This window comes from Solanum verrucosum, unplaced genomic scaffold (assembly GCF_900185275.1).
Source record: "Solanum verrucosum unplaced genomic scaffold, falcon-dt-bn FXZP01000277.1, whole genome shotgun sequence".
NCBI classification, from domain to species: domain Eukaryota; kingdom Viridiplantae; phylum Streptophyta; class Magnoliopsida; order Solanales; family Solanaceae; genus Solanum; species Solanum verrucosum.
In genome coordinates this window covers 1,365,554-1,383,791 of record NW_026019945.1, presented here as the reverse complement: position 1 = coordinate 1,383,791, position 18,238 = coordinate 1,365,554, and the positions used below count along the sequence as shown (strand labels likewise).

At 34.2% G+C, this 18,238-nt stretch overlaps 3 protein-coding genes across 4 annotated transcripts in view; 2 read left to right on the top strand and 1 right to left on the bottom strand.

Annotated features, from left to right (window-relative positions):
- Nucleotides 1-2,299: 2,299 nt before the first annotated feature.
- Nucleotides 2,300-9,591, bottom strand: LOC125841047 (serine/threonine-protein phosphatase PP-X isozyme 2). Its single transcript, XM_049520047.1, has 8 exons — nucleotides 9,161-9,591; nucleotides 6,032-6,184; nucleotides 4,865-4,927; nucleotides 4,708-4,793; nucleotides 4,347-4,422; nucleotides 3,999-4,267; nucleotides 3,786-3,864; nucleotides 2,300-2,712 (listed from the first exon to the last, which is right to left on the bottom strand). The coding sequence occupies exons 1-8, from the start codon at nucleotides 9,299-9,301 to the stop codon at nucleotides 2,662-2,664; spliced, it is 918 nt and encodes a 305-aa protein (XP_049376004.1). The 5' UTR covers nucleotides 9,302-9,591; the 3' UTR covers nucleotides 2,300-2,661.
- Nucleotides 9,592-11,623: 2,032 nt separating this feature from the next.
- LOC125806853 (syntaxin-51-like) lies at nucleotides 11,624-18,137 on the top strand. Of its 2 annotated transcripts, XM_049486617.1 has the most exons (6): nucleotides 11,624-11,815; nucleotides 12,858-13,078; nucleotides 15,932-16,137; nucleotides 16,581-16,681; nucleotides 16,800-16,844; nucleotides 17,898-18,137. In XM_049486617.1, exons 2-6 carry the CDS (start codon nucleotides 12,861-12,863, stop codon nucleotides 18,027-18,029), a joined length of 702 nt encoding a protein of 233 aa, XP_049342574.1. In that variant the 5' UTR covers nucleotides 11,624-11,815; nucleotides 12,858-12,860; the 3' UTR covers nucleotides 18,030-18,137. The 2 variants fall into 2 exon arrangements, with proteins under 2 accessions (XP_049342574.1, XP_049342567.1); XM_049486610.1 differs by lacking the exon at nucleotides 11,624-11,815 and having other exon boundaries at nucleotides 12,846-13,078.
- The window catches only part of LOC125841061 (glycerophosphodiester phosphodiesterase GDPDL4), an 80,396-nt gene continuing 76,530 nt past the window's right edge, over nucleotides 14,373-18,238 (top strand). The window contains exon 1 of the mRNA XM_049520071.1: nucleotides 14,373-14,378. The gene's annotated coding sequence lies outside the window, so the exon portion shown is untranslated. The remainder of the gene's footprint in view (nucleotides 14,379-18,238) is intronic.

Genomic DNA, 18,238 nt, shown 5'->3' with positions numbered 1-18,238 from the left:
TTAAATAATTAAGCTGTTAATTATTGTAATATATAGTATTACTTATATTATTTTTAAATATATTTAAATTATATGTTAGGTTTTTTATCCTAATTTATATGGCATTGATAGAATTTAAAATGTCAAATAATTGTTAATTATTGTAATAGATAATATGGAATATTTAAGTCATTTATAGTATAGTAATTAATATATAATATGTAGTATTTAAGTGTTATATTATGGAATTTGAGAAGTTATTGAATTTTTTATATGATTTTAAAAATATTTTAAATTTTTAGCTATTGTGATTTGTAGTACTTTTTTTTTTACATAATTTTGAAAATAATATTTATTACTCTGTTTGTTCTAATTTATGTGGCACAGACAGAATTTCAAATATTAACCATTTTTTATATGTCTCTTTAATATATTAAGTTGTTAATTATTGTATTTTATAGTACATTTTGAATCTAATTTTTAATAATATATGTTATTTGCCATGTCCCAATTTATGTGGCATTAATTGATAGATTTGTTGGAGTCGAGAGATTTATTTTGTTAATTATTGTAATTTATAGTTTCTTTTTCGTCAATTTCAAACAATATATGTTGTTAATTGATAGAATACTTTTAATGTAATTTTTTAAAAAAAATATGTGTGACTCTCCATGTCCCAATTTATGTGGCACATGTAAAGTTTTGACAATTAACCAAAATTTTAATACATTTTAAAAAAAAATTTAAGTCGTTAAATTTTCAGTAATTTAAATTGTTGTATTATTTATTACAATTTATAATGCTTTTAAAGTAGTTTAAATATTGTACTATTTATTATGATTTATAACACTTTTTAAAAAAATTTATGTCATATTATGGAAATTGAGAAGTTATTGAAATTTGTATATGATTTAAAAAATATTTTAAAGTGTTAGCTATTGTGATTTGTAGTACTTTTTTTTAACATAATTTTGAAAATAATATTTATTACTCTCTTTGTTCTAATTTATGTGGCAGATGCAGAATTTCAAATATTAACCCTTTTTTATATGTCTCTTTAATATATTAAGTTGTTAATTATTGTATTTTTTAGTACATTTTGAACCTAATTTTGTAATAATATATGTTATTTGTCATGTCCCAATTTATGTGGCATTAATTGATAGATTTGTTGGAGTCGAGAGATTTATTTTGTTAATTATTGTAATTTATAGTTTCTTTTTCGTCAATTTCAAACAATATATGTTGTTAATTGATAGATTTTTTGGAGTGGACAATTTTTTTTATTAATTATTGTAATTTATTGTTTCTTTTTCGTCAATTTCAAACAATATATGTTTATTATATAATCCATTTTATGTGGTACCAATAGAATTTAGAGAGTCAATTACATTTTTTTTATAAGTTTTAAATAATTAAGTTGTTAATTATTGTAATGTATAGTATTATTTATATCATTTTTAAATATATTTAAATATTATATGTTAGGTTTTTTATCCTAATTTATATGGCATTGATAGAATTTTAAGTGTCAAATAATTATTAATTATTCTAATAGATAATATGGAGTCTTTAAGTCATTTATAGTATAGTAATTAATATATAATATGTAGTATTTAAGTGGAAGGTTGTGGGGCCCACTTATATAGTTTGATAAATATATTGGATATTAGTTGTGATTTATAGTATAGTAATTAATAATATATAATATGTAGTATTTAAGGGAAAGGTGATGGAGCCCACTTATATATTTTATAAATATATTGGACATTAATAGTGATCTTATTGGACCATTGGTAGTCATTCCTAGACTCTTCTATAATATAGTAATAAGAAATTTTGAACTTAATACTGCTACTGGATTGTTACTTGAAAGACTAATGGATGTGCGGGTCACTTACAACTCCATCACAATTCTACCTATTATTATAGGTTAAGTAGGAGAAATCCTACGTATTATTATAGGTTAAGTTGCAGAAAACTTTAAATCGCTTTAGCTATAAAGGTCTAATTAAGCTCCGCAACAATTCTCTTTTAAGAACTGTTTGTTTTTTACATTATATAACCATAAGTTAAGGTTAATCAGGTGTTCCATGCTTTCTGTCGACTTTAGAACAGTTATCGACAAAATTCTTTCGTATATTAATGGCTATGTGTACGACTTCTATTCAATCTGTTACCTCTGTTTCATTTTCTAAAAATAGCATAACATCATTCATTTTGGGACAAATTAGATATTTCATGGTCTCCTAGGTTCCACGAAATATCTCTTGATTGATACAAACACAACAATATGACCATACAAAATGTGCATGTTTTCTATGCAAACATGGGACAAAGAAACATTTACTGATTTACCAAAGTCCAGATGTAACAAGATGCTCAAAAAAGGGTGCGAAGTTGCCTCATAATTGCAACTTTCACTTCAATGTCCCACCATTCTATTACACACACCACCATTACAAGGAAAAAATAACATGTATGGGATTTCAAAATGGGTGACATGCATTCAGATCCTCAGTAATCTTAGAAACCCCAACAACGGTACCATTCTTTCTGTAAACCAAGAAGCCTTTCTACCAAAATGAATCGTGTGAGAGCAACTCCTGCATCTGCTCTACACAACCATATTGTCGACAATATGGGTATATTGATGGCAAAAATTGAATCATTTGTGTCGTCTTACAGGAAGTAATCTGGTGGAGGCTTTTTAGCAGGTGCTCCTCTTGATTCCTGCATTTCACCAAAAATTATACAAATGTAAGATTGCGCGGAAGAGTCACACAGACATCCTGGTATACAAGTAACTGTGTGCCTATCTCAGCCCATACTAGTAAAGAACAATGTATATGTTGATAAGTTATTGGTAAAGAACAACATATATTTTTCTCGACGTGGATGCCTATCACCAGATCATAACTTCATTCTTCTTTTGGCAAGAAAGAAAGAGATAGACCATAACTTCATTCTCTATTCATAACTCCATATACATATAGACCATAACTTCATTCTCTATTCATAAACTCCATATACATAGGCCCTTTTCGATGGACCCTCGGTACAAATAAAGCATATCAAAATCAGTATGAAAAGGAAATACAGTAGTGAAGAAGACATGTCGAAAATAATGGGGGAAAGAATAGCAACAAACAATTGATACGATAACTGAAGCAAAGGAAGCAACAATATAAAACCGAAGACTTCGATAGTAGGAGAGTATTAAAAATACTATTGATAATGGAAACTAGACAACAATCAACTACCTATTAACCTTCTACCCTAATACCCGACCTCCATATCCTTCTATCTAGGGTCATGTCTCGATAAGATGCATGTGAGTCATGCCTGTCTAATCACCTCCCCACTAATGAATTTGAATTTCTATTAATAGCCAGAGCGGATTCAATGTAAACATTTTCAGTGACATGATATTCAGAAGGTATTCTTAGATGGTTAAAAAGTCCTTTCATGGAAGGGGGGGACACATTTGCTGGACAGCCTGGATGGACATTGGCACAGTGTGTCATGAGGTTTTCTGTTCTCTTCCAACAGTTCCATTTCTATAATAGGTAGATTCTATTTGGACAGTTACAGTATTTCTATGCCCTGTACCTTGCCACTTCTCCGTGCACTGCATTTTGTTATGTTAATAAATGCCTCACTAATGAAAGAAATATATAGGACGATGGGATGTGGAATTTCTGTTTAACCATTGCGAGTGAAAATAGCATGTTAATAAATTAATAACATATTCCTCATTCACCAAACATGACAAACTAGAAAGGAGTACGAATATATGTACATACCTGAGGAGCGGCTTCAAACACGCGGAACTGCTTATTAAGATTCTCGTCTAGCTCAAGAATTGCTGCAACATTTCCACATCTGCAATGTATTGAGATGAATACAAATTATTTTATTCCAAAATACTTGAAACAAAGATACCTCTGACAAAAGAAAAGAGGAAGATGACAGTAAAAGAAGAACAAATTACAAACTAACCCTGTCACTTAACTGACCTGTAACAGTAGTTCGGAGCAGACCAGACTGTAACTATCTGATTATTGAACATCCATTTATATCCTTCCATTACTAACTGATGTGCACGGCATATATAGTCTATGTTATTTGTATGGTTAAATGAAGTGACAACACTGCCACCAAAAAGGAAACCTGCACCACGAGGACTCAATCCCCATCCATCAACGATGTCCTCTGGATCTGACCACAGTAGGTCACACATGGCACCCTCGTGAGGAACTTCTTGCTTCCGATCAATAGTTCGAATCTGCGATAGACATGATGATGTCAATGCATTCCATCACAAGTAAAAGTTCAAGCAACAGAGTCAGAGACTACTTCCGAACCTGGTCTAATGTAGTTATTGTAGGAGAGAGACCACCATGAACAGAGAATATCTTATTCTCAATAAGAGCGGATAAGCTGCATTATGATCAAGACAAGTAATAGAAGTTCAGTACTACCGAATGTAAATGTACCATGGCTTGTTCACACAGTCATACATGGACACTGCTGGAGCAAGAAAAGAGGGCATGCAGAATACCAATGTCTGAAATTTCTCAAGTATGCCATGTAAGCGGACAAGGCAACCATGACAGAGAGGAAAGGTTCTGTGTCAAACTAGAAAGCAGTGGATCTTATATATATGCATCAGACATATCAGGTTGGTTCCCCAATTTCAGACATCATTAGAATAAAGTAGCAAACCTTAGATAGTCAAATATATCCGTGCAATATCTCCAAACATTTACTGAACCATACTTCCGTAGGCACTCATCATAGAATCCATATACCTGGAAATTTTGAAGAGAATAAGAACATATAATAAGTTATAAGCTGTTGGTAGAGAAAATGAAGGACCAACCTGTGTGATCTGGCGGCTCTCATGGTTACCTCTGATAAGAGTGATCCGATCTGGATATCTCACCTGATTATGCATTACCAGTTATTTTCTTTTTTTTGGATAATGATGCATCACCCATTAATTAAAAGGAAAAAGGCAACATGTTGAGTAACAGACATGAATGTGGATATAAAATCTACTATATGCAACTCAACAAGGAAAGGCACAAAGAACTTAGTACATTGAAGCAAAGATATTTTTAAAAAGAAATGGACGAGCCAGTTATTTTCCAAAGTGACATCAATATAGGACGAAGCAGAGTCAAGTGGAAATCAGCAACAGAAGGCAAAGATGAAAAAAGTGGGGGAAGCATGCACAGAAACAACAAGCTAGGCAAATGAATAACATGTGACAGAGATGGTACTGAAGTCTACTTTATTACAACTTCAAGAAACAAACTGTCATAATGTGTTTTATCTAGTGTGCTATTTCATAAATAAATAAATAAAAAGATCAGTCTCATGCAACAATTTATTCTGGATCTCTAAAGTCAGAGCATCATATGGTATATTAACATTTAAAAAAAACTGCCAGATCACGTCCTCATGTCGGGTGGGGTGGGGGAGTCCTTAAAGTTGATAATGATCTAAATAATTGTAATGTCAATTTTTTCCTTCAAAAAGTAACTGAGATATTTTTTGCTTACTGATAAAGAAATTCAACAGCGATATCATTATATAGCTTATTCACCTTGTACTCAAGAATTCAAGGGAACTCAATGTGGAAAAGATGTACAACAAAAGCAAGCACAAATAGTTATCCCGTACAATATGAAAGTTTAAATGAATCCAATTCATCTATTTTGTTTCCAATCAAAATAAATTCCACTTCTATTCCATTACAATTTAGAAAGAAAAACATGAAGCAAACACAGGCTGGAATGCCTAATCTCCGATTGCACAGTCTATGCAACAGTAGTTTCCTGAGATGTTGTTTGTTTTAAAACATCTATTTTACAAGGAAACAAAAAACTGCAGGGAGTAGACATTCATATATCAACTTTCAACAGTAAATGCTATAGCATATGGGTTCAAGAATAATTCTAAGTCTAAACAGTAAGATATAACTTGCAAGAATATGTATATGTACCTGATATCACAGGAAGTGACAGTTAAAAACATAAAATACCTTCAGAGCTAGTAGAAGAAGAAATGTCTCGACTGAGTAAAATCCTCTATCAACAAAATCTCCGAGAAACAAGTAATTTGTCTTTGGACAATCACCTCCCACTTTGAATAGCTCTTTCATGTCATAAAATTGCCCGTGGATATCACCACATATCTACACACACAAGAAAATAATAGCTGAAACAGATTTCAAGCAATACCAGAACGTAGATAAGTGGAACTCACAAAAATAAAAAAACTACAAAGCAAACATAGCACGTAAGACTGTCATCTGCAAATGATAAGGCCAAATAGCCAATTAAATGGATAAGAATTTAGGGGTAATCTGTTCCCTTCTGTAGCTTTTACAATTTAAAAAGTCAGTATTACACAGTTCAATATATATCCCAAGAGACTCCACAATCCAATGCAATCTATTGGTGATTGTCCATCATCCGTAGCAAATTCTCTACACTCATATTTTGCTTCTTTCTTTCTAGACATTCTGGACACTCACAAAATTTGTGAGCACCCTAAATCCAACAGGTGTGGTATACCATATTCAGCTAGAACCCAGGAAGGACCCCAGTAAGCAGCAATAACGATAACAACTAAGCCTCAACTCAGAGCTAGTTGTGGAATCCCAAGCCAGTTGGTGCCATGACAAGAGAAATGACTAATACTTCTACATCACAAACTGCTGGCAGATATATCATTCACTGGGCAGAATAATATATATGCTAATTGAATTTTCTCTGGAACAAACAGCTAATTAACAAAAAGTGGAATAGTATCTTATCAGGAAACTCTCATGAATAACCTCCAACTCCCAAAAGGAAAACCACTTATCATATTAACATTGTTCCAACCTCAACTAGTACTGCATAATATATATAAAGAAGCAATTTCAGTGAAAATAGGAGCTCATATAGATTCAAGTGTTGCACCACATATGTAAGAGCTCGTGACAAGTTTAGGCTATACTTAAAGTCTCGGGGGGGGGGGGGGGGGGGGGGGGGGAGTGTTGTTGTTTAGGTCACAGGAAATAGAGATACTTTCTTAATTTTCAAGATCATCTAAGCACAATCATTAATAAAATGACCGTATTAATAGGTAATATGCTATACTTCATCCCAAAAAAAGAGTGTTTAGACTACATGAAACAACGAAACCTTCATAATCTTCAAGATTGCTAACAAAAAGAACAAGAATATTCTATTAACATTCTATACAATTACCTGTAATATATTTATGTAAAGCTAACACCCTCTTGATCATATTAATAAAAATAACTTCATTTAAATGTTAAAAAAAATAAAAATTACTTCATTTATCAAAAGATGATGTTTTATACAACTAACCTAAACATATAAAATAACCCAGGACACATTCTTACTAAGTCTCTTAACTTTCACCTTCAAATTCAAGATGATGAAGCAACTCGCGTTTGCAACTCAAGACTGGAAAGCCAAGTCAAATACAACAAGAAAGTTATTGTTGCACAACATTCATTTGAATATTGTCACCAAAATTGTGAAGGTGAAAGTAAAATTGAATTTGCATTATCCTGAAATTTATTAACTGGATCGTGATGCCACCATGAAGACAAGAGTCATGGCTAAACATGAAATATCGTGCAGCCAGCTTAATCAAATCGCTGACAAAACAAAATACTATATTGGACCATATCATTACAATCCACAGAGTTAACTAGGCAATAATAACATGGCACCGCTTGGGCAATGACATGTGAAGCATTGACTTGGCGAGATGGACTACTGGCTCGACAAGTTCAGCTGACGTGGAATAATAATATCAGCCCTCAACAGACAGGTTTAACTGATTAGTGTCACCAATCCTAGACAACTGTTGATGCATGAGACATGAGGTCGTGAGCTACAGATGCACCAATGAAATTGAACTTTCTATTTTCACATCTGAGTGCACCAAAAACGGACTATTAAGAATGAGGTGTTTTGTTGTCTTCATCTTAATGACACAAACTCCTGATTTCATAATTAGGTAGACTGAGGAAACACCAATGATAGATACAAAAATGATGTGACGTCAATGAAACAGTAGCCTGAAAGAAGGTATGATGCTGACAAAACAGTAACGACAAATAAACATGAATATTAACTCTACTAGAGATGATAGTAGATGGTAGGTCAGATTCTTATTGAACCGAGTGCTGAACAACATATAATGGAGCTCCTTATACAGAATTGTGCCCCTGGAACTTTAAGATACCTTCCTAATAAACGTGATTTCTCTAATTATGTCACAATATTTTAAAATATTATATACAATTAACCTAGACATATAAAACTAATCTAGATATGTTCTACACATTTTTTTTGAAACTGAAAAAAAAAATCAAAATGTCCAAACTACTTTCCTTAATTGTTTGCATTAATTCTCTGAACTTTTGAGTTTCGACAAATGCAAATAACATGTCCATCCCCAAGAGGGACCTCTAAATCAAACATAACCAGCAGAACAACAAAGTAAAAATCCATACAAAAAATTCCAATTCCTCAAACCTATCAAATCAAAAAAAGGGCATCCAAACGCCATATCTTGTAATTCTAGCATCTTCTTGATGCTGCTATTAATACCACTTACTTATCAAAAAAAAAAACATCCAGATGTCCAAACTACTTTCCCCTTAATTGTTTGCAGTATCGCTAAAATCAAGCATAAACAAGTAACGACTCTAACTATCAAGTCGTTTGACAAGAAATCACTTTCATGACGAATTGAGTCCTGAAAAGCTGGAACACTGCCAGATAAAAACTCTACCTCACCAACACTTAACCTAGACTGAATCCAGCAAAACAATTGAGAGGATAAATTCATCAATTCCCCATTTGGCAAAGTATACTCACACTTCTGCTCAGTATTTACGCTACAGTATATTGACGCAAGTCAAAATCCCGGTTCCAACCTCCTATATCACGCCCACGTAATGTTTTAATTGGACTACGAGTTAACCTAGACTGAATCCAGCAAAAAAAATTGAGAGAATAAATACATCAATTCCCTCATTTCACAAGTAAACTCAAACATCAGCTCAGTATATCGAACCAAGTCAAAATCTATCTTCGCCTTCCTATATCAACTTCAACGTAGGGTTTTTAATTCGACTTACAGTGACAGGCGCGTCGACTCTCTGCACATTGCTTTCTTCAACAAGGATTTCCATAGCTTTCAGACAAAGAGCCTTAACTTCAGATTCCTTTAACGGCTCGCATCTCTTGAGCTGCTCAATTTGCCTATCTAGGTCTGACATCTTCGAACTTAGTGTTGCTTTCTCTTTCTCAAAATCACCGGCGAGCTCTGTAACCGAAATCTACTACTACTAACTTCTCCGATTGAAGAGCATATGAGTAGTAGCAGCTGAAGAGAATGCTCTCTTCTCCGCTGCGCCGTCGAGTGCCGGGTTTTCGCGATTCGCGGTGTTGCCGCCTTGCCGCTCTCTACTTTTACTTGTTTTTTTTCTCTTTTTCTTTTTCCTTTTTTTGCTTATTTACTCATTTGCCCCAATGTATATGGTACACAATCATCCTAAGTGGACCAAAATTTGCAGCTTATGATTCGATTTTTTTCTTGAAAAATCTTAAATAATACATAAATTTAACTAAAGATATTGAGTCTGATCAAATACGTAACTTACTAATTCATAATGAATACAATAACAATAAATTTAATCTAATCCCTTAGATGAGATTTGGTTAGAATAAAATATTAGCACATGCATTATCTTTATTTTATAGAATAGAAAAATTGATTCTCATAAATTCTCGACTCGTAATATATATATATATAATTTACACAATAATTTATAAGATGAATGGTTTGGAAAAACAAAGATTCCATTGTCTTGAGGGCCAAAAGAAAAATGAATGGCTAGAATAGAAAGACAATAAAATGGTTTTTTTTTTTTAAAACTAGTGAAATGAGATAAAAGTAACATCGTTTGTCTCTTGCTTTTGTAGTTTCGTTTTTGTATATTTCAATAATAATAATAATAGGGATAGGATAAAATAATTTAGTTTATGTAGTTCATGCACCAAATCTGGCTAGATTTATAAATAGTGAAAAGGGAAAAAGTCCTAAACATTAAATGGGGCTATATTATTAAACAGTATCTTGAGAAAAGTGTGTTAAACTCACATAATATTACATATTTAATGGAAAGGATTTGCATTGTTTGTTAATCTATTTCTGGAATCTGCTGCAGTAATTTTTGTTTCTATTTTCTAGTTTTGAGGTATGTTATAGCTTTTTGTGATATTGCATTTTTTGAAATTTGACGAAAATTTTATGTGTTTTTAGTTACATTGTTCCATAAGTCTCGTGAAAGTTAACCGTTATAGCTTGTTACATAATTGACTTAGATCAAGATTGTTTATTTGTTACAAATTTAAAGAATTACAACGACTCGTAAGTATATTTTGAAGATTGTGAACTTTCTCCAAACCCAAGAGATTACTTTTGTCAAATTTTCTCGAATAGATTATTCTGAATGTTACAACGATTACATATTCTAATAGGGAGGAGGAATTGACAATAGTCGCCTTTTGGACTATTCATCAATCTTTAGCTTAGAACTTTTGAAGAAAAATATATGAATCGAAATTCTTACTTAAAATACAAAAAAAAAAAAACTCAAGCGTAGGAAATGGGTGGATTGATGATGATGTTGTATATCCTATTAACGTAGGATGAACGAAATGATGATTAGGAAATTGGGAGATTGATGATGATGTGGCATATCATATTAGCGCAGGATGAGCAAAATGGAGACTTACCTCTGAGGCACTATGCGATAAGACTATGTTGTCAAGACTCAAAGACAATATGAAGATGTGTTGACTAACCAAAGTATCAGTTCTTTTCAGGGCTTAACCATCCTACATGACCCCTAATGCAACCGCATAAAAGAAAAGGTAAGTTATATTGAGCAGTGATTAGAGCAACGTTCTTATACGAGACAAAATGTTGTTAGTCATGAATGTCCACATCTAGAAGCTGAATGTAGCAGAGATGAGGATGCTCATATGCATTTGTGGGTATAATAGGAGGGATGACTAGGAACAAAGAGTTTGCAAGATAAGGTTGTAATGGATAAGATGAGAAAAACGAAACTAAGATGTTTTGGGCACGTGAGAGGTTGATTATACCGATAGTTAAGAGATGTAGATTTAGACTGAAGAAGAATTGAAGCGCAAAGATATGACACATCACACATAACTTTAGCTTACTGTACCAGTAAAAAGGTGTGAGATCTTGATTGTAACAGGAGTTAAGAAAGGTAGAGATAAGCCGAAGAAGAACTCAGACGCGATGATTAGACATGACAAGCTGCATCACAACTTTAGCTTAATGGGACATGACCCTAGCTAAAAAAGTTTCGAGGTCGAGAATTGGAATAGAAAATAAGTAGACGAGTGTTGTAACATTATTCTCAATGTTAATACTTCTAATATTTGTTAAATACCTAAATAAAATAAAAAATACTTATATAAATTAAAATGAGTGTACATAAGCTTAGCCAAATATTTTCTTAAATAAGTAGTTTTATTTTTCTTATTCTCTTTTAATTAATGGTAAAAGTTAAAAGTGGTTTCAATAATGAACAAATGCGCGTGTAGACAATAACCAAGAGGACAATGGAGCTGGACAAACTTTGCCGGTAAAGTTAGTGGCACGTCTCCTTTAAAATTATTCCGACTCGCCGTTTCTCTCTCAACAATTCTCTCACAATTCCACCATCGCCACCGCAAATTCAGATCAGAAAGAGGTAATTATAACTCTTTCTCACTTGACCTATGTGCGATCATTTCAATAATTTTGCTTTTTTTTTTTTTGAATTTTTTCAAGTGATGAACTCGGATGGAATTCAATCATCCGTAATTCGGCAGAGATTGTGGTGTTTTTGACTATAATTATGTAGCGTATTGATTTTTGCTCTTTTATACTTTTGCAAATGAAGAATTAGGGTTCTGGATTAGGTGAGCTTTGGTATTTTTTTGCTGTTTCGTGTAATTCTAGCTGCCTTTTACTTTGTTTGGCTGTTATTTAAGTTAATTTTTGTAGCTCAGTTTCACACTAGCTGTTTCATATAATTGTTGCCACGTTTTTTCGCAATTGAGCTAATTTTGTTGTTGAGTTTCACATTTCGTATTGGAATTAGATTAGCTAGAAGACAGCGAAGAAATTATGGCACTTCATCAGAATAAGTTGGTTGCTGTTTTAGTATTTCTTGTTGTAATAATTGATTCACATACAAAAATAATATGACCAAAAATTAGGTATGTTTTTTAGAATGTAGCGCAATATATCATCATTCTATTGGCTATACTAGTATCTAGTTGTGTAGGAAGGAACAAATGCATTGCAAACTTCAAGGTCACATTTCTGGTTTTTATGTTTTCTCCTTTTTATTCTTTATGGTGCTTGAAGTTCTTTTTCTTTTGTGGATGGTTGGTGGAGGAGGTGCAGTTCTACTTAGTTGGGAAGCCAAGGATAATTTGATCTCACATCAAACTGAAATTGTGATGTTCCTCTTGTTTTTCGTTATATTTGGACTAAGTTGTTGGATGTGGATGGTGTAGCACATCATATGAGAAAGTGAAGTTCTGTTCCAGATTTCATTTAATATCTCCTTACCCTTTGTTTTTATGTGGTTTTTTACTATCCATATTTTTGTTTTGATGGACCATCCTCGAAGCACTTCTAATGATGGAAAAGAAGCGTAAAGGGTTAATGTATTTTTCAAAAAAAAATCTTGAGATGCAGTCAATGTGCAGAAATTAATGTATTTCTTTCTAATGTCACTTCAGGTAATGGCTTATTCTGGAGACTCATGGATCCGGGAGTATAACGAAGGACTGAAACTCGCGGATGATATCACTAACATGATATCTGAAAGGAGTTCATTGCCTGCTTCGGGCCCAGAAGCACAGCGTCATTCATCCGCTATAAGGAGGAAGATTACTATATTAGGAACTAGACTTGATAACTTACAGTCTATCCTGTCGAAGCTTCCTGGAAAACAGCCTTTGTGAGTGTTCTTTATCTGATTCTCTCATTGTGTGGCTGCAATGGTAATGTATAACTCCAGTGATTAAATTGAGTGTTTTATATCATGGGTGTAAATCTATTGTATAAGAATAGAGTGCTGCGGAAAGAAACCCGCCTGTTGACATGCTTTTTGGTTAATTTTCTACATGTTCCTAAAACAACTACTGATTGTTGTGTTTTATCTGTCTTGATATGCATTTAGTCGGGGCTCCAATGCGGGCTCCGGACACGGGGGGAGGGGGGGGGGAGGAGACCAAAAAAAAAAGAAGAAATGTATTTCTTTCATGATATTGAACTTTAGTTGAATGTGTTTCTGATTGAATTTTGTTTAGAAATGACATTTCAATTTGATTTTCATTTTCCAAGACTTTTATACCCAATGGAGCACATATTTTCAATCAAAGTAGGGGATCCCTTGTCACCTTTTTTATTCCTGATCACCATGGAGGGTTTAAACAACATGATAAAAACTGCTAACTTGAGAGGCTGGATAAGGGGTTTTGATGTGGCCAGAGAAGGTACTGAGAGACTAGAAGTCACACACTTGCAATATGCAGATGATACCTTGATTTTCTGCGATGCTGAGGAAGAACAACTGAAGTATCTAAGGGTGATTCTGGTCTTATTTGAAGGTATTTCTGGTTTGCATATCAATTGGAGGAAGAGTATGATGTATCCTATAAATCAAGTAAACAACATGAGTTGTTTAGCATCAATTCTGGGTGGTGAAATAGGAGTTCTGCCTACTATATACTTGGGAATGCCTTTGGGGGCTAAATCCAAGTCCATAGACATATGGAATAGTGTGATTGAGAAGTGTGAGAAGAAATTGGCCAAGTGGAAGTCTCAGTACTTATCAAAGGGGGGTAGACCGACCCTTATTAACTCAGTACTTGATGCTTTGCCAACCTATATGATGTCCCTGTTTCCTATCCCACCAGGGGTCATTAAGAGGTTGGATCGTATCAGGAGGAATTTTTTGTGGCAAGGCAACAAAGAAAAGAAAAGTTTTCATTTGGTTAAATGGGAAGAAGTCATGACAAGCAAGGAAAATGGAGGTCTAGGAATAAAGAATTTGAAATTGCAAAGCAAGGCTCTTAGTATGAAGTGGTTGTGGAAGTATGCAAACAACAACCAGATGCTATGGAGGGAAGTAATTGGAGCTAAATATGAAAAAGAGGACAACTGGATAACTAAAGAAGTAACCACTCCTTATGGTGTTAGCCTTTGGAGGTCCATCTGAAGCTTGTGGAATGAAGTTAAAAGTAACTCAAAGGCAAAAGTAATGGATGGGAATAAGACCAGATTTTGGAAGGACATTTGGCATGAGAAAGGCAACATGGAAGATCTTTTTCCAGACATCTACAACCTAATCATGTTTCAACAAAGCACTATAGCAGATCTTTGGTCACCACAAGGATGGAATTTCATTTTCAGAAGAAACCTTAATGATTGGGAAATAGTGAGAGTTGCTGAATTTTTAAACACTGTGAACACTTTCACTGGACTACAGCTAGGTGAGGATAAATTGTGGTGGACAGGAGATGACAAGGGAGTGTTCAAAGTCAACAAATCCTACAAGTTGATGGATCAGACAGATCAACAGTGCTCAAGATGGCCTTGGAAGCAAATATGGAAGAGCAGAATCCCTCACAAAGTCTCCTTTTTTGTCTGGTCAATGGCTAAAGAAGCAGTCCTTACACAGGACAATGTTATGAAGAGGGGGAGAACCTTGTGTTCCAGGTGCTTCCTATGTGGTGAAACATCTGAGACTGTTAACCATCTATTTTTACATTGCAAGTACACCCATCATCTGTGGAGAATATTCCTAAGCCTCAAAGGCATATCTTGGACAATGCCCAGGAAGGTGGCTGAGGCATTACTATGCTGGGAGGAAGCAGGTGTACATGCTAAGGACAGAGGTAGATGGAGAATTATCCCGGGGGCTATCTGGTGGGCTGTTTGGAAAGAAAGGAATTCAAGATGTTTTGAGAGCATAGAGAACAATGTGCAGAAAGTTAAACTAAACTGCATTTTACTTTTAGTCTTTTGGTGTAATCAATTATACTCTAATGACACTGTCTCTATTATTGATGTGTTAGACTCAATTTAGACGTAGAGAAGTGAAATCAGGAGTACACTTGTATATAAGGTTACAGTACGACCCATGTACTGTTTTGTGATATAATACAAAGTTACCAAGTTCAAAAAAAAAAAGTTTCCTAGGGTCTTATATTTTATTACTGAAAGCTAAGTAAGGAGGTGTTTTGGAAAGACTAAAAGTGCTTTTAAGCACTTCCTTTTAGGCTAAAATAGTAGAAAAATAAGCTTAAAGAAAAATGTTGGATATGACCAACTTATGGCTTTTAGCTTATAAGCTACTTAAAATAACCAATCCAAACACCCCCTAAATCAAGCATGAACTTAATACTACTGAATTTTCGGCCTCGTGGTTGGGCCATACCTTAAGTGCCAACTAATAAACAGTAAAAAGTATAATTTTCCTTTTTTCCTTGATAATCTTATAAATTTCTAGAACACATTTAGTTGAAATATAGAGAGTTCCATGGAGATGAATAGCTGAAATAAAACTTTAGGTTGGTTTATGCAATAAGTTTTACGTGAATTGTCTATATGGTAATTCAGAATGTGGAGACTCTCTTCTGCAATCTGACTTAACAGTGTAAACAGTTGTCTCTTTCAAAAGTCCCTATAAAGTTTGTTTGCGTGCTGCACCGTCCATATATAGATTCAAATAAACTGATGTATTCTGTTACTACTGCTATGTTGCCTTCTGTATGTGTTTTTTTTTAGCGCACTCTCCTGTATGTAGGTCAGAGAAAGAGATGAACCGTCGCAAGGATATGCTTGCAAATTTGAAATCGAAAGTATCTCAAATGGCTTCCACATTGAACATGTCAAGCTTCGCGAATAGGGACAGTTTGCTTGGACCAGAAATAAAGCCTGTGGATGCTATGAGCAGAGCAACAGGTCTTGATAATTATGGCGTTGTCGGTCTTCAACGGCAAATTATGAAAGGTGAGTTTTATTCTGCTCATCCATTCCCAGTTTGTATGACACTCTTTTCTCTTATTTGTTGCTCAAATTTAAACTTTGGTGACAATTATATGGAAAATTATTTTCACAGCTTTCAAGAATTCAAATTTATGTAAACAATAACAACTATGCCTCAGTTGAAACAGGTTGGGCTCGGCCATATGAATCCTCATTGACCATGATTCCTCATTGAAGCTCTTCAAATTTATGTAGCTAGTCAAATTTAAATTTTGATATGATTCCCTGTCTAACTAATTGCTTTGGCCTCTACTAATATTATATACAAGTCATAATAACATCTTAAACTCCATGCACACAGTGTTACATTAATTTAGAGGCAAGAAGTACCAAGTTTGAAATGTTATTTAGTTTTTCGGTTTTTATTCTGTTATTTTTCTTATTTGTTTGCTTTACTCTCAAATCAGAGCAAGATGAGGGCCTTGAGAGTTTGGAGGAGACAGTGATGAGCACTAAACATATAGCACTGGCAGTTAATGAAGAACTTGGCTTGCAAACAAGACTTATTGTATGACCTCTATTTTCTGGTTTACATTGAACTATAGTTACTCTCAATTTTCTTACGGAAATAAAACCTTTCTGCTACTAAAGTGGATACTGATTTCATTGTCCTACCAAAAATGCAGGATGACCTGGACGAACATGTTGATGTTACAGACTCAAGACTTCAGGTGAGAACCTGTTAGGACCTGATTTTGACTCTAGTTCTCGTGAGCATTGTACTTTATATATTCTTTTAGGAGTCTCAAGTCTGTAGACATCTTCCAGCACCGCAGAAACTGTGTGGAAGGCTCTGCAATTTGGAATGACTAATCATGTCTTGTTTAATTTGAGAAGAAGGTTTAAAGCTATCATGTGTTTAGGGTGCAGGACGTAATAGGTTAAAATACTTAGAAGTTTAAGCATTACACCCCGAGGGCTTCTTTGTTACTGGGATGGTACCTACAGATTGGTTGTGTGCGCTTAAAAAATGGCGAGTTGCTAGAACATTAAGGATAAGTGAAGGGAAAGTTTTTCTGTCCTTATGATGACACAGGTAATTGACATTCATGTAGTCACATTTTTCTTTTGATAGTGAAGGGAAAGCACTTTCGTCCTGATGACGATACATGAAATTGACATTCATGTGGTCACATTTCTCACTTGTGTCATTTGGATAGCTTTTGTTTGTCTTTTGGTGGGGGAGGGGGGTCAGATGAACTGTAAGGATATTGATTATTTTTGTCAATTCCATAGTCCTGATGTGTTGAATTACCAAAAGAGGATAAGGAGGAAGAGGAACATATGTAATTTTTTTTTTTTGGGTGGGGGAGAGACATTGATAGAAAGGCAAAGTAACTGGTTTTACCAAACAAAGTATTCTACCTGCAAAGGGGTGGCCTAGCTGTTGAAATAACTGGAGTTACAACCTTGGCACAATGTTTGAAGCCTAGAGAGGCGAAACTAGGTGAAATCTTTTCATCTACCTAAGCTTTGTTAAGTAGAGTGACCCGGTGGATAAGTCGATGTGCAGCAAGTTGGCCGGGATGATTATCCAAAGAAGGAAAAATAAAAAAGAACCTAAACGAAGTGTCTGCACCAACAGACACTTTAATACAAACACTTGCTCTGTCAATAAGACGGTTCTTATCCGTCTCATTTTCTTCAGCTTTTGTATTGTTGGTGAGAATTATTGTTGTCACTTAATTCGTTTTCTTTCCTCTTTTTCCCCAATAATTCAACAGCGGGTGCAGAGAAAGCTTGGAATTTTGAACAAACGCACAAAGGGTGGTTGCTCTTGCATGTGTATGCTTCTAGCGGTGCTTGGAATTGTCATTCTTGTTGTGGCGATATATATGTTGATTAAGTATCTGTAAATGCAAAAGAACAAGTACTTTGAGTGTGTAAGAGAAGTGTGTGTATGAGATCTTGAACATCTCCTTCTGTTTCCTCCTGTGTAATCGATGTTTTCGTGATTGTGCTCACATCAATGTGCCAAGTCAACCTTGTAGTCTTTTTTTCCCACTTGATATGTTTCTTTATGTAAAAAAGCATTTTCCAAAGTCGATCAATATTTGAGTGAAAT

Bases quoted from the DNA above. Each gene is read 5' to 3' on its own strand.
- LOC125841047 (XM_049520047.1), bottom strand. From the start codon at position 9,301: ATGTCAGACCTAGATAGGCAAATTGAGCAGCTCAAGAGATGCGAGCCG. The intron at 4,928-6,031 runs GTATTTTATGTT...ATGCATAATCAG, and splicing joins TTCTTCTACTAGCTCTGAAG to GTGAGATATCCAGATCGGAT. The intron at 2,713-3,785 runs GTATGTACATAT...GGTGAAATGCAG, and splicing joins TGTTTGAAGCCGCTCCTCAG to GAATCAAGAGGAGCACCTGC.
- LOC125806853 (XM_049486610.1), top strand. From the start codon at position 12,846: ATGTCACTTCAGGTAATGGCTTATTCTGGAGACTCATGGATCCGGGAG. The intron at 13,079-15,931 runs GTGAGTGTTCTT...TCCTGTATGTAG, and splicing joins CTTCCTGGAAAACAGCCTTT to GTCAGAGAAAGAGATGAACC. The intron at 16,845-17,897 runs GTGAGAACCTGT...ATAATTCAACAG, and splicing joins TTACAGACTCAAGACTTCAG to CGGGTGCAGAGAAAGCTTGG.